Source organism: Filicampus tigris, chromosome 19, assembly GCF_054856515.1.
Source record: "Filicampus tigris isolate MCC_2025a chromosome 19, RoL_Ftig_1.0, whole genome shotgun sequence".
NCBI lineage: Eukaryota > Metazoa > Chordata > Actinopteri > Syngnathiformes > Syngnathidae > Filicampus > Filicampus tigris.
The window spans coordinates 1,250,001-1,275,095 of NC_141235.1; the positions used below are offsets into that span (position 1 = coordinate 1,250,001).

General features: G+C 47.6%; 1 protein-coding gene across 3 annotated transcripts in view; it reads right to left on the minus strand.

Annotated features, from left to right (window-relative positions):
• kat6b (K(lysine) acetyltransferase 6B) overlaps positions 1-24,170 on the minus strand; it is a 29,745-nt gene extending 5,575 nt beyond the window's left edge. The window contains exons 1-15 of one of the 3 annotated variants that reach the window (XM_086017357.1): positions 23,976-24,170; positions 20,687-21,550; positions 12,434-12,542; positions 11,375-11,490; positions 10,633-10,714; positions 10,126-10,255; positions 9,085-10,049; positions 7,198-7,319; positions 6,496-6,608; positions 6,250-6,391; positions 5,953-6,114; positions 5,011-5,104; positions 2,969-3,200; positions 1,944-2,103; positions 838-1,110 (exon numbers count right to left, since the gene is read on the minus strand). In XM_086017357.1, the coding sequence (XP_085873483.1) occupies positions 838-1,110; positions 1,944-2,103; positions 2,969-3,200; positions 5,011-5,104; positions 5,953-6,114; positions 6,250-6,391; positions 6,496-6,608; positions 7,198-7,319; positions 9,085-10,049; positions 10,126-10,255; positions 10,633-10,714; positions 11,375-11,490; positions 12,434-12,542; positions 20,687-21,307 (3,321 nt within the window). In that variant the 5' untranslated portion in view covers positions 21,308-21,550; positions 23,976-24,170. Of the gene's footprint in view, positions 1-837; positions 1,111-1,943; positions 2,104-2,968; positions 3,201-5,010; positions 5,105-5,952; positions 6,115-6,249; positions 6,392-6,495; positions 6,609-7,197; positions 7,320-9,084; positions 10,050-10,125; positions 10,256-10,632; positions 10,715-11,374; positions 11,491-12,433; positions 12,543-20,686; positions 21,551-22,903; positions 23,918-23,975 lie in introns of those variants that run through there. The other 2 variants (XM_086017356.1, XM_086017358.1) reach the window with 2 other exon arrangements.
• Between the last annotated feature and the right edge of the window lie 925 nt (positions 24,171-25,095).

Consider the following 25,095-nt stretch of genomic DNA (forward strand, 5'->3'; position numbering starts at 1 on the left):
TTTTCAAAAGCCTTGAGATTATTGTCGGTTCAACGCTTTGAAATCGAATGTTTGTCGTTTCAAATTGGCACTAATCCGTTTGTGTATGGAGTAGTCTGATGGAAAATACGCATCTTATTCAATACTTTTGATTGGTCACGTGCGTGTCTTCACTGAACAAAATCGAACTGAAATGCAAAACAGTTGTCGGTGTTCCTTTTTTCAATGAATTGAAAGCAAACTCATTCATAAAATTCTCTAATTAAATGGATGTAAGTTTTAAGAGTCCCTCCACAATGAAATAGCTCTTTGCCATCTTTAAAAACGTACGCACATTTTGCGGGATCTTGCATGTGCAAAAAATCATTTCTGAAAGTACCTCGGATTGCTGACTTGACGTTTTTCTAAAACGTGTTTACTTGGCTTCATGATACTTTTGTTTTTGCCAATTCATATAGTCTCTCATCTGGTGGGGACGAGCGCCATACAAAAAAAGGATGGAAACGGTTTTGCCACGCGACCAACTCGGAAGTCACCCGCGATCGGCTGACAGGCTGCGTTGGAGGTTCAAACGTGCGCAGTGTGGACACCAGCAGTGAACACACCAGCAGTGAACACAAGCTATTATCCACAGCTGCAGGCAGCGCGGAGAGGCTCCGGATGACAGCGGGACTGAATTCATGAATATTTACCCCAACTTTCATCTCGCCCGAGCGCGCCGCACGCTCGCTAGCGATATTTGAGGACGCGCACTCGATCCCACGGCAGGCGATCACCGTGAAACTCCCACTTGGGGGAGCATCTGATGTGAAAGCAGCGCCGGTCCTAGCGACGGCAAACAACCAAAGAAAAAGTCACCTTTCTCTTGGCCGCCAGCACGGCGTGCGCCTTTGTGAGGACGGGCGGCGAGCCGTCCGAGTCCAGGTCATGGTCCGCTTGGTCCTCGTGGTCGCTGACGTTTGGCGGCGGCAGGGCGCGTCGGCTCCACGACGGAGCGTGGCGCCGTTCGTACGTCCTGTAGGGCACCTTGCAGTGCATCTTGGTGAGCGTCTGTCTGCGGCCGTGAGGCGCCGCGTGGCTTCCTCGCTCCTCCTTCGCCCAGCAGCTGGCCTGCGCCTTCAGACGCTCAGCCTGCGAACGGACGCAAAAACAAGACATGGCCATCGGTAGGGCTGTGCAATTAATCGAAATTCAATTACAATTACTACACTCCACCATTACAAAATTGGCATAATGATTATTGATATGCATCTATACACTCTGTTTACACAAGGAAATTATACTTGAATTCATACATTTGCACCTTCTTAAAAAAAAATCATAATAACTAATTATATCAATTTAGTTTGGTCCAAAAGGAACTTACATTACTATCGTGTTTCAAAGAAATGTATTTGTCCATTTAAACATGTTCTTGTTTTGTAACAGAAAAGAAATGATCGTGATTTCAATTATTGCCAAAATAATTGTGATTCATATTTTTTTTCATAATCGAGCAGCCTTAGGCCTTAGCGACAACTGGACGCCTGGCAGCTTGTACAGTAAACCGTTAGCAACTTTTGCTCGGACATAAAGTGACGAAAGATGCACCTATTGGTAGTGACGAAAGATGCACCTATTGGTATATTTATGTGTGTGCAATGATACGTGTAAAGTGTCTATCTGTATAAGTCGGGTTTTAACTGCTGACAGGCAAATCTTAGTGGAGGGGGTGTTGATTAATTGCAGATTTTTTGCCGTCTCCTCATAGTATGAGCGCGAGATCCAGCTTTCAGACCTGATGTTATCCCATCATTGAAAGAGTGCAAATAAAGTGCTGTCAAATGCGCTCAAGTGATTTACAGCAATGTTGACGGCGAGTGCGCGCCGCCTGCTCCTGGCCTCCATTTGAACTCGGCAGCTCATCATGCAAATATTCGCGGCGGCGGGCCAGCGTAAACACGGCGTCCGAGCGGGGGACCTACATCCATCCCCGCCTCCCGCCCCTCCTCGGACAGGACGGCGTTGAGCGAGGCGGAGCGCGTCCAGCGCAGGGCGTCGGGGTCCACCTGGTGACGACGCGGCTCGGCCCGCAGCCTCTCCATGTGCCGGTGGATCAGGCGCTCTCGTCGGATCAGCACCACCCTGAATGGCGGACAACAAAGCCCGTCGCCTCAGTCCTTCACAATGCCAGACTAGTCGGCGCTTGCCGTAGTGCACTTCACTTTTCGCAGTCTCAACGTGTCGCAGGTTTTGAAATTGGACATAACTCATTTTGCTGATTTCCGGTCTCTACTGTAATTTGTGTTTTAATGTATTGCTTTCACTCTCTTTGAGGTTGTATTATTAAATTATGTTAAATGCAAAGTGCTTTGTTACAGTTGTAGCTGTTGTGAAATGCGCTATATTAATGAAAGTTGTATTGTATTGTTCAATGCACATTTTAAAATTCTCAAGAAAGAGAATGTCCACATTTGGGATCATTTCCCACAAAAAAAAAAAAAAGTGTAACACATCTAATGCAAACAAGAATTGACTTACACAACTGCCCGTCTACTGTGAAGCAAATATCGTTTGCCAATTTCATATAGCCTACAAGAGCAACTTTACTAATAAAATAAACGCGCAACAAATACATTCTTGCACTAGCTGCACAGACAAAACGTACGGCTGGAGGAACACAACTGTAGTTTTCGGACAAAATATGTTCTTACTGTGTGAAGACGATATCACGTTAATATTCAGCCAGGGATAATATCAGGATACACTGATATGCATATTAAAGGAAAAAAACAAGAAAAGATATACTTGAATACACACTGTCCAAATGTCTGAATTTGCACAGGAGCAGGTGCTGCTGTCCTTGAGGGTGCCTAACCTGACTTACTTTGGTCAATATTCCACCGCGCTTAATGGATACGCCGTTAAAAATACCCGCCGGCCTGGATAAGTCAGACGACGCACACGAGGGAGCCAACGCCAGCCCGGCGGCGGCGGCGAGAAAACTGACCGTCCATCCTGTCTGTCAATCATGCCGAGGTGCTGCAGAGTGGCGGCGATGTCGTGCGGACACATCCCCGTGGCCCTGCTTATGCCTCTCACGCTGACGCGTTTATCCGGCTGCCGATAAAGGTACTCCAGGATGACACTTTTCCAATACGCCAGGTAGGATAAGCGACCCAGATCTGACAGCGGCTTCTCGGGGGAGCCGGCTTGTCCTTCTTGCCTGGTGAGAAGGTAACCTAAAAAAAAAAGAAAAAAAATAGAAGAAATACATGCTGTAGTCAAGCGAGAAGCAGTTTATGTCAGCTTGCATTTCAGTCGTCGCGAGGAAGTGACATTGCGCCCTGCTTGGGGTTTCACCTTCAAATAGTCAAAGAGAAGCAATCAGTTCTCCTCTCCTGCAAAAGCGCCGACGGATGCCAGCGGGAGGGAAATAAAGATGTGACAAAACACAGCGAGCTTTCAAAGAGACTGCCTGAGCGACGATAACGAGCCTAGCCAAGAACAACAAATATGGAAGCGCGTGTAATTAGTTTCACGGCAGCCCGCCCCCTCCTTCCCGCGACAAGGGTCATCCGTTACGAAGTGCACGGAATTAATTAACACTTTTTACGGCGCGCGCCCACCACCGAGAAGCAAACAAGCAAATCTGATGGACAAACACACAGCGCGTCATGCTTGAGTCAGGATGAAAATACGCATCACGGGAGGATTCATCACACTTGCTTTTAATGGAGACATATTATGCACTTTTCCCACAAGTGGAAAGAGATTGAATAACACGTGACATGCTTTTGTCAAGATACCCCAAGGACGAAGGATTGCAGGCATACAGTGCCAGTGCCTTGAGATACAAGTTGAATTCATTTTGTGACCACCATTGCAACTCAAGTCATCTTTTTACATTGAAATAAATGCAAATGCCATTAATCTGCTCGAGCCGCCACACGAAAAAAAGGCAAAAACATTTTTTACAATGCTTCCTTCGATAACTATATAATATTGTGCTTTCTAAAAACATATGGTGATGACACATTGCAATAGAAAATGAAGAATGAACCAGTTTTGACACACTATGCTTGAAGTCAGTGGACGTTGACTTATGATTTCGCAACAGTGAAGCGGCAGAAGGGATTTGGCAAAATGGGCAGAAAAGGAACAATCTACTTTGTTGTTTCCCACCGGATGGGTGGCCGCGCGCTCCGACGATTTGGATGCAAACAATAAAAAGTTAATTTCCCATAATATGTCTCCTTTCTAAACAAACGACTACACAGCCCTGGGATCTTAAAAACGTCCCCTCGGTACAATCCCACCAAAGGGAAAACGCGTTCGTCCAAACAACTCGGCGGCTACGTCTTCCAACAAAGTCCTGGCGGAGTTGAGAATTCAGCTGCGTTCAATCTCCCTTAATCCTCCCCGTCTTTGTTACCGCCGCGCTCTCAATATCACAGTGTGTGTCTCAATGGCTCCCCAAAGTGAGCAGGAAATCAAATGCGCCATTATCCGTCCGCCTTATCCTCCGTGAATCAATTCTTGAAGATCGCACCAAGGGAAGGTCTTGTGTTCCACAATTTCTATTTTGGCAGTGACTCCTTGACTGCACCAAACCCCGAAAATATAGTCACAGACACACCAACGCGCAAAAAAATCATTATCATTGGCTGTATTTCACAGTTTAAAACGGTTCCCGCTTGTCTAAATCCAATAACGCTCACAGATCAAGAATCGTAACACCCTGTTATAAATCGCGTTGAAATCAGGAAAAACAGATGACACTTTCCCCACCACTGCAGTGGTGTGGGGAAAAAAAGGAAAAAGGCAAGTCTAAAAGTCAATTTGGCATAATACCGTGTGACCGCTTAAATAATGTTTGCCGTTCCTTCCTTTAATCGTGTTGACGAGCGCTCTCGATTAGGCCACTTGAAAGCAGACAGCAGCACCTTGCCACCAGCGACACGTTGCCCACTTAAGCGGCTGAAAATGCCTTCTGTTCCAAAAAAGAGACTGATGGCGGAGGCGGGGAAAATGGAGCCTTGAGTAACTTACTGAAATCAATCAGGAAGCGTCCAAATCCTTGCCGTTGGTACTGAGGCATGATCATGATGCAGGAGACGTTGTACTTCTGCTGGCAAAGCTTTTCCTGCAGGACGGGAAGGAGAAAGGGATCAAGTGTGTCAGAGAGCTGCGCTCCAGCCGGCGCGATTTACCGCGCCTGCCGTTGTCCTTGCCCGTGACGCCGCCGCTTCCTTAACACACGGCCAAAAGATTTCCATACAAAGATGAAAATGCCTTCGAAATGTCACCTTTTTTCGGGGGGCCGTGGAAGTGTATCACGCCGCATGTCAGTGCACCTCACCAGACCTCATTTCAGCTGGCATGAAATGATTAACTGCTTTTCTGAGTATTCAGGGGTTTTTTTTTCCTTGGGATTTCTGCACCCTTTTGTGACACGTTCCCGAAACAAGGACAATGGGAGGACACCAGACACTTTTTAGTCCAGAATTGCTTCTGTTTAACGCTGTTACTTTTATTTTGACAGGGCCGGGCGATGTGCATTTCAAATAAAACTATTAACTATTAACGAATAAGGTTTGGGGTTTGATCCGATACTAGACCCTTTGCTAATAGAAAAACCGCAACAGAAGGGATAAATGACAAGGTGTCCAGACACACTTATAGCAGGCACCCTCAACTGTCTCATGCTGGCCTGTTAGTTTGGGTTTCAAGGGCTTTGCTGGAACTACGTTGGAATATCCACCTCGGGGATCAATGCAGATATATAATCATATCGAGAGTTGCTTCAAATTGTGTTTGGGAACTTTGAGAAAACAACGCCAATCCCAGAAGGAAGAAAAGAGTTGAGATTGTTTTCAATCACCAGAGAAAAATGGATGAATTGACATCGACAAAAAGGCCAAATTGCCCAACGCACATAATTGATTAGGATGGGAAATGTGACATGACACAAATGTGCGTGGAATTGCTTACCTTGGAGAAGTAGCCCACGAGATGACAGCCCTTGTGGTCGTTCTTTGTGAGGATGTAGAAGAGGAAGGGCTCCACGTCGTAATACAAGGTCTTGTGATCCAGGAAAAGCTTGGCTAACAGGCAGAGGTTTTGGCAGAACAGTTTGCTGACATTTCCATCAACCTAAGCGGCGCGGAAAAAGAGCAAGAGGACACTCCAGAGTCAATTTTTTTTTTTCCCTCCCTCCCGCCCTCCGCCGCCCACAAATCTCGCGCGGCGTGCGCTTCTTGCTTCATTGCTGCAAAAGGCAAGGCTGACCTCAAAGACGGAGAGGCCGTCCTTTCGGTAGATCTCATTGGCCGGCGGGTGGAACCAGCCGCACTTCTTTGTGTGCCTCTGGAGAATGTTTTTGCTTCTCATGTACTTCAGACAGAACTCGCACAGGTAAAGCTTTTGTAATCTGGCAAAAAGGACAACAACAAAAACAACGGGAGGAACGCTGCGGTTTTGTACCGACACCCCGGCCACAAAATTGACGGAAATGACGGAAAGAAGAAGACATACCTTGAGTATTCGGGCGGGTACGGTGACGAATACCAGGTTTGCACTTCGTACTTCCCAAATTCAATAACGGCAGGACATCGTGTGGCGTCCGAGTTCGTTTGACATCCTGTTCTCTGTGAACAAAAGCAACAACAGAAAAAAGGGGAAAAAAAGGCTTAATGACGGTATTCTACTGCACATTTATTTGGAACATTCTTCCTGTTATGTCATAAAGCCACTCAAAATGTTATTTTCTGCTAACAACCCAAGATAATGAGGAGATCAATAAAAGCCCACGACAAGACACACACATTAGCTCCTCGGTTAGCATTTAGCGCAAATTGTATATTTTCGGAGCATTTCTTTTATTTCCCTTTATATAAAGGTGACGATGATGCTCACAACTAGCAGCTGAACGTATGAAAATGAAGAGCAAATATGAGGCCGCTTGTCCAGTTGTGAGTCTTAGCTTGAAGAAAACCATGAGCGCCTCCTAGGAGCGAATGCCGTTTTAAGGCTAAAGACAACGTATACAAATACATCAGAGGAGGTCATCAAACCTCACAAGGTTCACATGAAATGTCAACAGTCTCTTTTGAAATACAAATCAAATCAAATATGTGCTATTGCGGTGAGAAATAATACGTTCATGTTCAGCACAAGTGGAAAGCCAAAGTTGACCTCCGAACGCCGCGAGCGAAACCCCAAAGTACTTCCACTCACCTGCGCGGCGACTTCTCGGACGCTGGCGAACGTCTCCACGTCCTCGCGGGTCACGTGCTCTCCGGACATGGCCGCCGAGTTGGGGCGGGCTTCTTGCTTCGGCCGCAGCTCCCCGTTGTGGCCTATTAGGCGGCACAATCAAGCCGTAATGAATCATCCCCTCACTGCATTCTATGCAAATGCGCATCGAAAGTGCCGCACGGCCCGGGTGTCTCGGGAGGAAATGTTGCTAATGTATCATCTTTGCATGTTTATGTGTGAGGGAGGTGGGCGGGGGGGGGTGTTAGTGGTTGGGTTGAAATCCCTAATGGAATGAAGTGAAACTAAATCACTCTAATTGCATAACGGCTTTCATGTGCTTAGTCATCCTCCGAGACCCGCCGAATTACGAAGCAGAGTCGGCGCGAAGGCGGCGCGGGAATGGACGCCGACGCCGGAGAGCGGGCGGGGCGTCGTCGCCGGGGACACGTCGTGACTTAACCGCCCAGTCCGAAGCTACGTGTCAAGTGGGAGGGATTTGTCATTAAGACGCACTATTACGGCGCAAAGCACCGAAACGGCAGAGTTAGTAAGACAACAAGCTCCCTGGAAAAGTCACCTGAGAGACGTGCGTTGACGTTTCATTGGATGGTGGGGGGGCCGTCTATTTGGGTCGGCGCATTTTTGAAATAGGACCACAGTTTCATTCAACTTTAGGTGACGGAATTAACTCATTCACTGCCATTGACATTTTTATTTGCCTTTTCACAGTCCAGCCGTTCAGTCCCGGCAATTTATTTATATTTTTTTCAAAAATTAGGGTAAAAGAGGTGAATGAGTTAATAATAAATCAAGTTTATTTTTTCAGGAATCAACTTTCTTTTGCGGCTTCTTTAATTCAAAGTGCGTCGCTTCTGGTGTGCACTGTTTGCACTAACAACATAGCTGGAGTTAGTTTGCAAAATGGGGGTCAGCGTCGCCAATGAGCAAATTTGCCAAGAAGCGATGAGCGACTTTTCCAAAGGCACGATACCCGTTTCTACGTTGCAAAAGCAGCGATTTGTCGACGTATTGCACATTTTTGCGTCAAAACCGCAAATATTTTGCACTTGCTTCTCCTATGCAAGCGTACGCGAGAAAAGAGCACAAGGGAGCTGGGGGGGGGGGGGGAGTAGCAGTGTTGACATTAACATTTTCTAAAACCGAACAGGAAAAAAAACGCTTTACATGCTTTGGCCGGAACTGCTGTTTTGGTTAGCAACAGGTGGGATTAGCAGTTATCATTTTGTGAGAGAAGAATGTTGAATTCTATGAACTGCAGTAACTACAGTTAGCAAACTGTTTTTTGTCCCCCCCCCCCCCCCCCGAGGCAGGCGTTTATTACCCGGCAACTAATTGGGACACTATTAGATGTACGGTATTTATGAGTGCCGTTTGTATGCTACTTTGTTGGTGAATTAGCGTTTAAAAATCCCGACTCTTGAGCGAGGGTGAAGAATAAGGTTGCAGCAGTGGCTTAAAGTCATCCTGTCATGTGCGCGAGTCAGCCCACGTGGCTGACTCACTGGCTTCATGACTAGTGTGAGCCAAGACGAGGGCGCGGATGAGGAAGAGCGCAGATGCGATGACGGCGGCCCCGACGTGACAATGCGGGGGGTGGGAGTGGGTTCAAGGACAGAGCGGGGGACGACATGGAGGGAGGGGGAGTTAGTGGGCCATGCATCATGGAGGACGGAAGCCACGTCAACTCCGCAGCCAAGTTAGGAAAGTCAAAACGGATTGAGATTAGTCAGTCGGAGGCTCGTCGGGAAGACAAATCATAATTGCAAGCGTTGAAAAGAAAGTCAAGAAGAAGCGTTAAAAGTGTGGAGGCGCAGGCCTGGGCTGGCGCCGGGGAGCCTTGCTTACCATGATTACTCTCTGGCTTAACTCTTCCGTGTGTCAAGTCTCCCTTCCCTGGCGAGGGGGCTCCCTTCGGGGGGCTCACTTTATACCTCAGCCTGCCTAGCGTCCTGCGTTTTTTAAGGAAGGGGTTGCGCTTGAAATGGCTGAGCAACTTAAAGGCGTGTCCTCTGGGTCGGCCCGGCCCGGTCGACGTGGAGCTGAGGCGCTTTTGACTAAACTCGTTCTTTCGGTGGCACTGGGGCGGCGCTTTGGACGCGTGCGGCGAGTCCCGCCTTTGCCGCGCGTCCCGCCTTTGCTTGGGCGGCGCGTAGCACGCTAGCCTCTTTTTCCGCGACTGTCCCTGAGTGGCGTAAATGTGCGAGAGTCCGTCAAACAGTCCCTTGAGCTGGCTGCTATTGCAGAGGCTGCCCAGGGAGGGAACGCTCGACTGGCTGGAAGAGCTCTGGGGCGAGTTAGCCGACGTGGAGCCGGCGGACGCCTGCGAGGGCGGGCTAAATCCCGGCGATGTCGGGGCGGCGGCGCCGGCGGCGGGGGGGAGTGCGGACGGGGCCGCTGCCTTGTGACCGGCGGCCGCGCCTAACCGTTTGTCGGCGGGCGACTCGGCGGCCGCTACGGCTCGCGAGCGACGCCCCACCGGGGAAGGGGTGAAGAATTTGGAAAGGCCGTCGATGAGCCCTTTGGTTTTCTTGTTAACGCCGAGCGCGGCTGGCGTGGCGAAGGAGGGCGTGAGGAGGGGAGTGACGGTGGTGACGACGGCGGCGGAGGACGAGGAGGAGGAGGAGGAGGAGGAGGAGGAGGTGGGGGTTGGGATGGTGAATTGGGTGGCGTCCGGAACAGCCGAGCTGCCTCTGGCGTCCTTCGCCGATGCGGCATGACGGGATGGTTTACACGCGCTAAACTTCGGATCCCTACCGGGTGACCCCCTTCCTCCGAGCGCCACCGTGGAACCATCCGCGGCGCTTAGACACCTACAAGCAGACGGCCGAGGTTCAGAAAGCGCTCGAGAGACACAGCCGCCGCGCCGGCCGACTTGCGCGCACATACGTTGCTTGCGCGAGCTTATTCCGGGGCCTCCCGACGGGCTTTGCGTATCGCCGTTTGATCTCATCGGCTTTTCTGTGCAGCAGCTTCTTCCCGTTCTCCTTGGGCCTGCAGACCTGGCACAGCCACGTTCCTGGAGGGCATCCAAGCGCACACACACACGCACACATCATGTCGGGGGTGGGTTTATCAACTCCGAGGACAAACAGTCCCTTCTTTTGATTTTTTGGGGAAACATTTCCTTGAGCTGGCCGGCATCCGCTCGGCTCACAATGACAATCAATTACTCAGCACAAAGGCGGAAATCCATACGGGACACAATGGCTCCGTTCTGCGCGTCCACTTAAATCGACTTCCAAGTCAGCCACGTATGAAGTGCACGACTACAGTGGGCGCGTTACTCGGCCCCGGGCGCCGTACTGCTCAGCCCCTCCCCCAGGGGAAGCCGCCATCGCCGGACGCGCGCGAGCAGCGAGCAGCGAGCAGCCAATGTGCCGGTCGGCACCTCACCTTGAGGCATTCTGGAAATGGCCGGCTCGCAGCACTCCATGTGGAAGCCCCGGTCACACGAATCGCAGAACAGCATCTGGTCCTGTAAGGAAGAGCGCACGCGTGTGAGGCGGGCGGGACGCCGTCCGTGCCTTCAAAGTGGGGCAAAGCAACCGGTGGCGGCAGAGGAGACAATCGGGACGGTAAGCTCGTGATCGACAAGACCCAAATGACATGAGAAGGTGGAAATATTATGTAAAAGGAGGGAAACTGACTTTTTAATGCGTGTACAAACAGCCTCAAGAGCACCCATCAAGAGTGAAATCAAGCAACCGAGTCCATTTTTTTTGCCAGCCCTTGCGACCAATCTTCTACCTAATTCAAATAATTAGCCCGCACTCATAGTTTCCCCACCAATGACCTGGCAGCTCGCGTGGCACATGTTCCAGAGCCAAAGGGCCACTTTCAGGCAGCGACCAAAGCATTAGCATATCGAAACCAAAAGGTAAGCAGACCTGCAGTGTTGGCACTTTTTAAAACATAATCTAACAATCTAAACTACTAATCTTAAATCTACTCATGTCAACTTTCAAAACATGTAGCTGCACACTCAATAGCGGTTTTCTGAAGTTCTCCAGCGGGGAGAGTGTCTTTTGACATCACAGCAACGTGGAAGTCACTAGGCGTCACGGCACAGGTTGTGTTCGACTTTGGAGGTTTGGCTGCGAGGATGGACTCGACGGCGTTCGGCGGGCGTACTTACTGCGTTTTTGCCCTGTATTCGGCAGGAACTGCAGGTTTTGCACTCGATGCACTGCCAGCGTAATCGCTTCACGTGGGAGGTCAACTCGGGCGAGAACTTCAGACACGACGGATGTCCTGGAGGAGCAATTGAAAACGGCGTCAATGTTGCAATCGCCGCTTGCTGTTTAAATATTAACGCGGCGGCCAGCCCTGAAAACCAATGACTGGCATCCGTGGCACGCACGCATGGCTTTTTTTCTCGACCCTTTCCTGCCACAGTCGGCGTGGCGTGTAAAAGCAGTCTGATCAAAACATGCCTAATTACAGGTAATCTGTCAGAAAGCGCCTCATCATTCTTGTAAAGCGCGGCCACCGTTTGTGTACGCTTAATGAAAACCACCTCGACGCCAGTTAGTCAAATTTGCGCCGTAAAAATGTCACGCCGGCAACGATCCCTTGCGGCATTTAAAATAATTGCTCAGACATGGCGCTAGGCATGTAAACGCCTTATTTGCTGTTTGAAAAAAAGTGCTGATCTTTCATCCCGCGCGTGCGTATGAGAGCAATGGAAATCATTCAAATCGAGCCGCCCGATTTAAACGTCAGACAGACTTCGGGGTGGCAAAAGAGGACGTTTTCCACTCGCAGACCGTCCATGCGAGAAAACGGGGGCAATGGCTTCAATGGCCATTTTAGCCTCAAGTTGAAATATAGCTTTGTCGGTCAAAAAGATGACGTTACTCGAGCTAAATTGCTTGCGAGGGAGGCGAAACGGCAGTAATTTACGGTCGACGGTTAAAAAAATAGATGTGCTAGAAATTTAAACAGTAAACATGATTGAGGGGCCGGCTAATTGACTTCTCTGCTGCTTGGATTATTGACACTGTGCTACTTATTGTCTACAAACAGTCAAAAAAAAAGGACAATGAATCGAATGGCTCGAGAGAGCCTACAGGGGACCTCCGCTGAAATGATGCGCCTCGACGTGAGCCATCGAGGCGCCGGTCCATAATCCTTTACGGCCGCTATCGATTTTACAATCCGACGCTTTAGCGATATGTTGCAAGTGTGGACTTACCGCTGCTCCCGCAGTCGGCGCAAGAAAGAAGCTCCTCCGGACGCTTGTCTCGGTTGGACTCTTTTGTGCCCAGACAGAAACTGCATATTGGGATGGGGTCCACCCGCAGCTGAGCGGAAACACAAACAGACAAACTGTTCAAGATCGGCGGGTGCAAAACGGTGCGTTTGTTTGGTCAGGATATCTTCGACATCAATCTCAAGGCATAGTTGAACTATCACAGTGACATGCCCTAAAGTCAAAGTGGGCCAACCCAAAAGTCCTCAGCAACGCTTGATGATTCAAACAATACCTCAAAACTGACACTAGGTGGCAGTATTGCACAACAAGCTGCGAATTCGCAAACTTGTTTTTTTTGTTGGTAGTCTAAACCCCAAAAAAACCGAATCGCTTGGGCGCCATTTTGTGGCATCTAATTCGAACAGACATCGGTTGACTTTTCTTTCCACTTGTTTGACAAGTCAACAGAGTTACAATGTTATTTAGAACACAGGCCTGGAACATTAGAATTCAATAACTCACTTCAAAATAAAAATCAAACTGTATGAAGATTCACTGCACGCAGAGTGAAATAGCATCTCCAGCGCTCCCACAGCCATTTTTTAATTCCATGTACAGTGGAGTTGCACACGTGAGCCGTGTGGGCACACACACACACACCATAGGTGAAACGTGTGTTGCAATCACTGCTTTTGCAATATAGAAACGGCCGGCGTGTCTTTGGAAATGCTCAGCGAAATTGACTTTGTGATTGCCTTCCACTGGGCTCCTTTCTTGTCATACACACACCCCCAAAAGAAAAAAACAAACTGAAAACGATTCCACTCACGGTGTCTCAGTGGGAATTGAAGTCTTATAAACTTGCTTCAGTCCGCTGTTAGCGCAAGCAAAAGCGCGTAAGCGTGGACCTGCTTAAAACTACGGAAGCTTATAAAAAAAAAAAAAAAAATGTCCAGAGCATTAAATGAATGAATCACCCATCCTGAACCTGTACATGTTGGTCATGGCCACAAGATGATGCAAAACCACCACCGATTTACACACAGGATAATCTTGTGGACTGTTTTCAAGCTAAGCACCATAAGAGCGGTCTCTATCGAGTTTGCAGGGGGGGTGCTGGGGGGGGGGGGGGGTTGGTAGTAAAAATCACCCCCAAAAATGCCTATCAAATTGAGGCATTGGTTCTATACTACTCGTGAAAAACCCAAATCAAAGTCTTCCATCTGTTCAGCACAATAGACAATTGCAAGAACGACAAATGCAAGGCCGCCCGGTGGGAGACGACAAAACAACTCCTGTTATCCCTTCCATCCAAGTGGCCCTGTGATCTTAGTCAAAGTAGTCCGAGGGCTTAATCCGATTCTTCTTAAGGGTTTCTACCCGAGACCAAGAGGATTAATGAGCGTATGATCAAATTACCGCGCGAGTACAGCGTGCAGTCGAAAACGCTGCCCTTCCTGCAAGCCGACGTGACGTTTTGCATAGCCACTGTTGGGTTCCGAATGGGATTCCCCCCATTACAAAACGACAAGACCTTTAAAAAGACACCAAAAAAAAAAAAAGAAAGAAAGAAAAACGTGATGCCATCGGTAAAGCCCCTGGAGGATCATTAAAGCAAGTGCTGCCGTCCGGCCCGGCCGGCTTGTGAACAACTGGCAGATATGATCTTTACTTAAGGCTGCGCCGATGCTATCTCATCACGGCTCTGTCAATCGAGCTTCAAACGGCCACTCGGGGGACGCGCAAACAGTTGTCGCTTGCTGTGAAGCACATCCTTGTGACCACCTCCTGACCTACGGATGAATGTTGTTTTCCCCTCCATCCGACAAGAGATACATGACAGGAGCGCTCTTTCAAAACGCGCTGCGCCCCCTGGGGGGAGGCGGGAGGGGGGAGGGGGGGGTCGGTACGGGTTAGCAGGCATACAGTGAGGATGTTGTCCTTGTCGAAGGCTTCCGTGTCAATTAGATGCTGAGTGTGTTGGGGGGAGGTGTTTGCTCCCGCGTCAATGATGACTCTATTTTCCAGCCGGCCTGGTCAATATTTGACAGCGGGCTCCCGCACCGGAGGCGGACGGGAAAGAAAATGGAGCGACTCGCACCTTGAGAATGTCCCTCGGAGGCAAAAAAAAAAAAACAAAAAAAAAAAAACAAGTCGATCCCTGCCAGCTTGTGCACAATTTATGAAATGCGCTACATGCATAAAATTGTATTGTATTGCATTGTATTGAAAACTCAAGCTCAATATCTGTTGAACTCCAGCCATCCGCGCTGGTGAAAACAGATGCGGTACCTTATTGTTTTTGAGATACGCCGTTACGCTTGAAGGGCTTTTGAAAAGCACGGCGTCCCTTCAAAGCGCTAGCAAAGTACCGACACGTGCTCAGGAAGTTTGTAGAGCATAGACGTCAAATTCTGCTTCACTGTTTGGTTTTGGTTCTGGAAGTCTTCTAAAGAAAGCAGTGTCGTATTTTCCCCAACCTTCATTGAGCCAAGACACCCACCAAAATCTCACCAAACACCGCCAAGCAACAACGTCATCCAAAGTATAAATATTGAAATGAGGATGTCGTTGGAATTGACTCACACGGTTGCAACGGGATCGCCCAAATGGCACACTTTTGGTTCGCCTGGACATCCCCTTAGTAAAACTTGTGTAAAATGCTCATTTTCTGTGGTATTATTGTCAAATTTGAAATGGCATTGGAGGAGCCTTTGAGCTGTAAGCCTGTTGTGTTATTTAGTCCACCACGCTAATAGAAAATTTTCCAGGCGGATTTTTTGGAAATGCCTTCTTTTGTGTATTCAAACTTCCATAATTCAGTGCCAGTAGCACTTAAAAAGATTCTGACAGTTGAGGAGAAAAAAATCAAAGTGTTATCTTCAAAAAAAGACCAAAACTATGCTGATACTCCAAATGGTTTAAGTACAGCTTCAGTTTTACTTTGGGTGCACCTTTTTAGGCGTTCCGGTAAAAATGCCAGGAGAATTGCAACGGGATAAGCAATTAAATCCACTTGTTTTTAGCCATCTGAGGGGGCGGCCATTTTGTCACTTGCTGTCGACTGAAAATGACATCACGACTCAGCTCAGCTTCAGAAAACAGGTGAGCCGCGATCGGTCGTTACCTGAGCAACTGTGATGTCATTTTCGGTCGACAGCAAGTGACAAAATGGCCGCCCCCTCAGATGGCTAAAAATGGGGGGATTTTGCTGCTTAACTCATATTTCATATTAATCATATTGCCTCGTTTCAACTAGAGGGCCTGCACGGAACATGCTCTTGAAAAAATAGGTTTACACTTTAAAGTACGCAGTTAATTAAACAGCTACTGCATACTCCAAAACAACCACACACTCCTGATTAAGATCTGTTGATTTAATCAGACAAAGATGTTTTTGTTCTTGGCCATTCTTGAGTTGCTTTATAAATTATAGTCTTTGCCCCCCAAGCTCCTGCCCGAAAAAAATCCAAAGTACCATCCAATGTTAATAACAACAAGATGTCTGTCATCTTAACTAGCAACAGAAACCACTGACAACAAAGACTTCCATTGATTTGTGCTAAAAAGACATTCCGCGCCAAGAGCTCATAACATCTTCACAATGCACAACTTTAATCATCTGCGACAGAAATTCAAAGCTAATGCTAAAAGTCAAAGCTAACGCTAAAAGTCAAAACAAACGCCGAAGACTGATTTGAGTCAATGCTGTTCCACGCAAGTCCTGAATGTCGATGCCAAGTCCGTCTCACACTGAGAACCGGATCATTGCCGTAGTCTACCGACCAGAATGCTAACACTAACAACAACAACAAGGCAATGTGCTTCCATACCACTGAATCAAGCTCGACCTCCGTTGAAAACCCAACAAAATGCACGCAGCCCTCCGTTTACGAGGGTCCCCACATACGACATTTTAAGACTACATACGTAGTGCAGCGTAAGAATACGTTTTGTATTTTTATGTGCAGCGTGACAAGTGGCCACCATGTCTGTGGAATTAGCACTTCAAAAGCCTCCTTAATCTTACGTAACAAATACATCCAAGAAAAAAAAAAAACAAGTAGATGACCTACTTATTCTACTGTCCACACTTCTCTTCACGCAGGGCAAGTGACGCCATTGAAAACGTCACAATCATTTTAACGCATCGACTTAAGAGAACCTGTTCGGGATTTCGGACTGTACGAGATTATTGGAGGATATTTTCAAATGAAACTTGTCAGACAATCGGAGAGTGGGTTGTCCGACTATTACGTAAAACGAAAAGGTCAAGAACGTTCCACAAAAAGATCCCCCCCCACCACCACCACACACAGAAAACTCAATTTTCTACAAAATTTCCAAATTCTTACTGCATCGTACTAAGGTCCTATGCGGCCCTTCCAGAATCATTTTAGATAGCTAAGACGTATTTGTCCGAAATATGGACTGTAGTCCCGACTTTACTAATGTGTTAGCATAGCTTCACGAGAGAAATTTGCCTTAAGTCTTGCCATTAGACTGTAAACCGAAGATCCCGCCAGTAGACAAAGGTACGTGCAGACCCTGATTCCCGCGTACAAAATGGTAAGCTGTTGGCCATATGACACATCGCAAACCGGGAATCAGGCTTCGGGCATTTGCAAATAAAGCCTTATTTGCATATGCCCGGTTTTAGAAGCTCTGCCTTCCAACAGTGCGTACAAATCGCTCTGCTCTGAATTAGTGTCGGCTATGTTTTTCCGTCTGCTTTGCTGTTGTCAAAAAAAAAAAAAAGAAAAATCTTTAGCGTATGACATAATCCGCCTCAAGACGGGAGCACAAAGAACCTTTAGGAGCTTTTCCATCTGCACTTGCAGGCCAGTCTGCACACCACCTGTGTTTGGCCCGCAGGATCCGCCCTTGGTAGACAACTCGCTTGCGAGGTTTATAGAGCAGGAATAAATGCCTACCGACGGGGCAGAACCACCCTTAAAAATGGTCAGCGCGGCGCACCAAAAGGCTGCAGTGGGAGCTTTGGATTCAAGACAACTACGAGAGGAGACAACAAGTGCGGATGCGAGAACATTTTCTGACAACAGTATCTATCATCTTCACGATCCCGAGTGACAAGACCTGGTCCCGGCACAAGGAATTATTCCTGGTAACGGCATTTCACATCAAGCAAAAGGAGAAAACGGCGCTGATGATTTTCTCGGGCAGTCTAAATTAAGTACATGACAGGAAATGGTGGCGCATGAAAAGAGCAGGCTGTCCTGAGTGAGGGGGTGGGGCTCGATTAGAACGCTGCTGGTGGAAAGAGAGCTCAAGTGGTTGCATAACACAGCGGGGGGAGAAAAGAAAAAAAAAAAAATCCAATTCCTCGCCTTTGTTCCTGGCACAGTCTCTTCATACTCTTCTAAACTCTGAGGCAACGCTGCTCTTTTGCACCGGCAAAGTACCTGTTTTTCTCAACACATAACACAGCCACTGTGAGGCTGCTGGAGTCTCAGCAGTTTCAAGTGCAAAGGTAAACCTTGGCCGGGCTTGGTGATGTCAACAACAACAACAAAAAAAAAAAAGGTTACAAATGGAAAGCAGCTGCAAGAAGTTAGAACCATCTCTTTCTATGGTCAACTAAATATGTATTTATTTGATTTTAGAGGCGGGGGGAGGGGGCAGGGAATGGGGGGTGCCCGACCACAGACGCAGTCACAGAGATGTGACTGCAGAATTGGAGGTGTCGCTTCCTGATTATTCACTGCGAAACTGGCGAGGAACGAGGCGACATCCCTATAAACACACAAAATCTTGACACCGCCGCTCATCCCGAAAAAGGGAGAAAAAAAAATGCTTACCGCTTAATTCAGTTTCTATGGCAGCGACAAACCCTGAATTTGTACTAGTGCTGCAGCTATCAAATATTTTCAGCATTAAGCATGCGACCGATTATCTCATCAATGAATGTGAGAAAAATGCATATTTCATTTTTAAACACGACGTTGAATGACAGCGTAAGGCTTTAAAAGGCGGGTCCTGGCCTGGTGAGTGATGTGGGCGTCTGCAAATGAGAGTGTAGAGTTGGCTTTTTTTTTTTTCTCTCTTTTTTTTTTTTTTAACTGTCTGCTTGTTAAGTTGTACGGTGAGCTTGAGTGACAAAGGCTCCTTGAAATAAAATGCATTATTATTGTTGTCATGAAGTCACAAATCGGGGCGATCAAGTGGATGTTTGTTTACTTACTGCACCTTCAGTAACGCGATTGAAAGCAAACCTGTGGCCATGTCTGTCTTGACCATTTGTTTACAGTTTTAAAAAAATGCGGAGGTTACAAATGTCACGCAAAGAACGAGTTTGATCAAGATGTCGCGGTTAAGTCTGTGCTTCCGATTTTTTTGTTTGATTGCTAAACATTTCTCACTGAGAAGGCTTTTTTAATACAAATATTCATGAATCATGACTTTCAATAAAAAAGAAAAATCAACTCTACACAATCATACTTTGCCGTTTCTCGCATTAATTAACGTCCAGCAGCGGTTTAAATGTCTTCTACTTCCATTTGTTTGACGGTCTGCAACCGTGGCAAACGCACGCTAGCGACAACCCAAGGACTTGAGCGGAAGAGCAATTGCCAGCAAGAGAATAAGCACGGCGCCTCTCCATGCCTTTGTCCGGCATTTGTTTTCACTTGTTAGCTTTGAGTGTCGGGCAGCGAGCCGTCATTTAAGGCAATGTTCTTGTCAGACGTGCCGAAAGCGAGAACCCAGCAGTGCTAGACGGCATCGTGCCGCATGCTGTCGACCACCCCCGAGGCGCTAAATGCAGGGGAAACAATGCGCCCTGCAGGAATTGAGCACAATCCTTTAGTGGCCCTTGGGGCTGGATTCAATTTAAACACCGCGGAAAACGCACAACGTGCAAATGCACTCGAGCTTGCACTTCTCCACAAACTAGCCTCCACAGTTGATTTCAAATTGGTCAAAACAATATTATGTCTTAGTACATACTCTTTGAGGCACATTAGCGCTTCGCCATGCCCCAAAACACGTACTTGATATGTATTCACTGCTCCTCACAAGACGGCCGACCACATCCTTTGTGGGTCACTTTGGCCGCGCTTATGTAACATGTGGGAAGCCTACAGCAAAGTGCCTACCACACAAGTGCAGCAGGACTTCCTGGCTATTGGTGCGCTCTTGTTATGATGATGACGAAGATGATGATCAGGCCCAGCAACAGCAATAAACATCGGCGCAATTAGACTTTTTAGTCAATATTTTAACACGAACGCAACAAAATGCATTCCGGGGTCCTACGAGGTCCACATACGTTGCTACATTCCAGAAAAAGTATGACTAATCCTTTGGGACTTATCATGAGAGAAGCAAAATGCCAGCTCAACAAAAGCGCTTTTGGTGGTTTGCGCAGCCACTTGTTGCCGGGCAGAATTCATGGGGCTCAATCTTAACCATCCCGGGGAGAAAGGAAGCAATTCCAATGTCATGCCCACCAGGATATAGCAAGAAAATTAGATGTCTTTGGATTGGGGGGGTGGGACAAAATAGCACTAGAGACGCTATCATTATCAATTCCGGTCACTAAGTATTGTGTAATCAATTGATGTACCAAACAATCCTCAAAGAACCGTTTGACCTTCCTTCGTCGGTACGGACACACACCGATACCAAAATAATGACGACAACGAAGGACATTCTCGCCATCGTTAGAATTACTTTTAGAAATGCAAGATGCAGATTCAGTTCGCTTTTGTTGTTTTATCCTTTACCACTTGTGGAGGCATTACAATGTTTTCCAACTAGCGAGGGCTATATAAAATAAGATAACATTGCTACCTTGTGTTGGCCATCGTCGACGTACAGTTGTGGGGTGCATCGGTTCTGATTTGCAGTCGACACATTGTACTTCATCTTTTTTTTCCAATGATGCTCAACTTTGGACTGTCATTCAGGCATTCACTCTTTTGCCCTGGCTCGTCATCACTGCACCAATTCTCACTAGGCGGATTGGTGCTCACTACAAAAGTAATCTTAGTCCAAGTGCAAAATAAACACATGATCACAGCAGAGATTTTGGATCGACTTTTTTTTGCCATCAAACTAAGTTATTTGAGCCAATTGTTTGACAACAGTAATATCTATGAAAAACTCAGCTAGGTCTTTCATGCACACTTTTGGAATCTGGAAACGTCATCTGTCGGTATCGTAAAGAGAGTACGGCCTGAGTATCCATTCTAGCCGCCGGTCGACATCAACACAAAAGTCACGCAAGTATACCTGCTCTCGCTCATGGGGTAGGAGCGTCGCCGACATCAAGAGCAAAGGGCCGGCCATCGGAAACCTGGGCGTCCTGCCCTCGGGCCCGCCACGCCCTCCGAGCTGGTAGCGCGGGCCGTTTTTGAACAGCCTGCCGCTGTTGACCGAGCGCTTGGCCGCCAGCCGCAAGCGCTGGCGGAAGGCCGGGTTGTCGGCCGCCTCGGCCAGGTCGTCCTGGTTCCTCAGGTACCTCTCGATGTTCTTGAGCGAGGAGCCGTGCGTGTCGTCCAGGCCCTCTATGGCCCTGCGCAGGATCTTATTCCAATCCAGGTGGCGCAGATCGCCGGAACTCCACATAGATTCCTTTGACGGCACGGGCGAGGCGGGAGGCGGGATGGACCCGGCTCTCCCGGCGCTCCCCGGGTCCTTGTACGAGGCGCTCCCCTTGTTGGTAACCTTGAGAATAGAGCCATCGTGAACGCTTAAATCCAACTGCTCCAGGACCGTCTTCCGGTCCAGTCCGTGCGACGTGCCCACCGCGTGGGAAATCCTCTCCTCCGAGGGCCGCTGCTTCTGCCTCTTGATTTTCTGTATGGCCTCCAGAATCCACTCCGTGTACAGAGGGTTGGCGAGTTTCACCATGGTTGGACCGGGAGACTCACAAAAACGCCATCCATGCGGAATCCCGCCTGCTGCCAAGCGCCAAAGGGTACATCCACATCCTTTGGCGAGGTTAAAAAAAAAAAAAAAAAAAAAAGGTACGTTCCACAGAGACGTCCAAAATGGCTCGTCGAATCCGGGCTATTAGACGGCCGACGTTCGAGGGGAAAAGTTGCCACTGAAAAATTCCACAACCTGGAACTGACCTTGATGTTGCCCCTAAATCTGGCAGAAAAACACATTTGGTGATTATATGGCATTTAGGAATAGCCTATAAACTAGACAGAGACACCTGGTTAGCCATGGATTTAATAATGAGCTCTAAACAATGATTATTGCGAGGAACATTATTACTGTTACCGACAAACAATTGTAATACAGTATGACACCAATTCTAAGTCAGACACGGAGGGAATTTTGTATGTGTTAGTACAATGACTCTCGGTATGGGGAAAAACTATCCTCCGAAAAGCATCTGCTTCAAATGGTCACTGATAGGCCAGAAAAAAGAAATTGAAGCATAAATGTGACAAAGTAGTGTTTACACTTTACATGATCTTCCTGGATTTAAAATGAGCCTGCAGTAAGGTCAATGAGTCATACTGATCCATTTAATATTTAATGAAGGACATTTGAAAATGCAATTACAAGTAGTTTTGTGGTGTGAGATTTCTACTTTGATTAAGCAGTGCAATCAACAAGATCAGTGTTCACTTCAAACATTTGCAATTTGGTATTTGAATTCATGCAAAGGTGATTTTCCGACTGGTGGTAGGCGGAATCCATGTAGTGGTATGCGAAAGAATCACTGCCAATTACAGTTCAGTTGTGTTTAACTTCTAAACATTAGCATTTATCTATAACAACTTGTTTATTATGAACCTGTATGTAGTTACTATTTTTGACGTGTGTATTTTCAGTGAATCGTTACTGAAGTACAGTTTTATTTTCCTGTATTTAAACGCAGTGCTAATATTCAAACAGTGTATGCTACAGTGGCTAAATAAATAAAAATAATATTAATACATATTGATACATTGTGTAAAACGCTTTCGACAACAAATGATAAACAATAAATAGAGACTTTCCCTCCAAAAAATAACGCTGGAAAATTATTGTTGTTACTGATAAATGAACGTAAGAGGAGCTTTAAAACCAGTATGGCAGGAAATTCCTAATCTGGAATAACTTCATAAACCAGACACGTTTGCGTATAGGGCAGAAAAGAAACTCTTGGGTCAAACGCCTGCTTCTAGTTTGGCTTTTCTGACACAACACAAACACGACAAACTTCGCGGGCCACACAAGTGCCACTCGAACGTTGTCACGGACGTCCGACAACGGCACAGAAATGACGACGACCAAGTCGACAAGGTGGACATTCGGCGCGCCGAGCTGCCCCGCGCGACACTTTTTCTCGTCTTTTCTTTTCTTTTCTTTTCTTTCTTTCTTTTGACAGCTCAATGGCCGCCACAGCAAAGTGCTCAACGCCATCCATCCGCACAATCGATGCTGGCTCCCTTGACAGCTGACGGCCAAACCCCTCAACAAAACACAACAACCCCGCCAGTAACAAACCTTGTGCTCCAAGTCAGTGCGAGCTGGATAATAAAAATAATAAAATAAAATATTTAAAAAATACACACACCACAGGACAGACTGTGCTCTACAGAATGCCAGCAGCGTTCAAAAGTGGCGTCACCTAAACAGTCGCCATTTTGTTCCACTGTTGTAGTTTACGGCGAATCCGACATGACGCTGATTACAATCCAATGGAGTCTCATTAAAGCTCGCCGACACTAATGTGCCCTCCCCTAACAACTTCATTATTGGCTGGGAACGGACCACATCCGATCGCTGATTTGATCGAGCGCCTGTCAATCTTCACTCGTCCGCCGGTGCCATTGGCTGGCCGAGCTGTCACTTCCCAGGCGCTCGACCCGCCCTCTTAAGGTGGCTCGGCAGTCGTGTCCGCACCATTTACCGTCGACAACCGGGAAAACGTTTTTATTCACACGCCTATTTATTTTCTTCACTCGAACGTGGACGCCGAGGGGACGCCGTTGCTATTTGACACCGCGTTACATCCGAACAAGGGCAATATTTTGCTCAAACATCATCATTAAGGCCGTTCCACCTTACGGACACATTCCTCCTTGAAACAGTTGGTCGCGCTTGAAAGTGGCTCGTTTATTTTTTACGCTCTTCAATGATTCATTACGGCGATCTATCATGGCGTAAACGCCGATAAAAAGTGGGACGCCGATCCAAGGTGGCGCGTTTAACGACTCCTAAGGGAGGAGGGGGTAAAATAAAAACGTGTGAAGGCTCGTCGCGAAGGCGACCACCAGCAGCAGCAGAAGCGGCACCTCCACCTACCGCCTCCCTTTTGAGTCTTTCCCCACCGTTAATTCCCCCGACAATTCCCCATAAACGCCTCGTTAAGCGATTTGAAAAAAAAAAAAAAAAAAAACACACGGCCGCTTGTGTGTTTTCTGATCGTTCTTGCGATGACAGCGAACGTCCGGCGCGGCGTACGTTGCGCAACGAAGGCACGCACCAGCCGTGTTTTATCGCCATTAAAGTCGCAAATGAGCCCCGCAGCCCAAATAGTGGAGAGTTGCATGCAAAGAGACAACATCGTTTTTACCTCCTCAAGTTTGCCAGAGTGCTCTCGTCTCCATGATGGTGACGTGATGACAAAAAGATGCCCAAGAAGGAGACGAAGACATAATCCGAGATGCCGAGCTCGCCGCGTGGAGAGCAGCTGATAACAACTAATTGAAAGGTTAATCTACATAGCAGCCTGTGACAAAATGGTACCCTCCCCCTCCTCCTCCATTCCTCCCTCCCTGCCTGCCTCCCTCCCTCCCTCCATCCCTCCTCCTCCCCACCCCTCCTTCCTTTTTCTTCAGTGGAGTGCTTCACATATATTACACTGTAGGTACTCACCTGCACAATCCATTGAGCGCAAATGCTCAAGTTGGATGTGAAAAGGACAAGATGTTGACTTCCTTCCAACATTTTGACACTCTAAAGGAGTAGTTCCTAAAAGTTTGTACACCAAGTACTGTACCTCCTAAAAATAACAAACTGGACTATTCAAATACCACCATCATGACCAATTAATGACCAGCCATTACAACACGGTAGCATAGTATGCATAAGCATTCATCCCTCCCCCCCAAAAATGACAAAAGATTTCGTTGGTTAATTGGAATCAAAAATCACATTTTTGTGAGGAGGGAAACAACAAATATTCCCAAATTGTGGGGGCCCTCCAAGAGGTGGACGAGTTTAAAAAGTTGTCAAGGCGAATCAAAGCTTCATCACCGGAATTGATCATAAATTCATCATTTATCACCCAAAACCTGCCTCACCTAGTAAATCTTTGGAATGACATACACTTTATCCAAGAGGAGACTTAGGGCCATGAGAAAAAAATATCTGCTATGTCAAAAATAAATAAACAAATAAATGAGCATTATTATGTTTTGAAGCAATTCCACGGAGTGGGGGACACGTTTTATCCAGGAGGAGACTACGGGCCGGCCTGTGCCGCTTTATTTGCGTTTGCATGTGTGGCGTTTGGCGGCCAGCGTTTGTCACGTTTCCACAGTGCTGCCGCCACGTCGTCCAAACGTGCGTGCGTGCTAATTGTCCGCCAATGGGACGTGTGGCCGCCGCCGGTGGGGGGCAGGTGGACTCAAAGAATAGAAGCGGGCGGGCGGGCCGCTGCGTTTCGCAATGAACGGGGGCCCCGGCGCCTC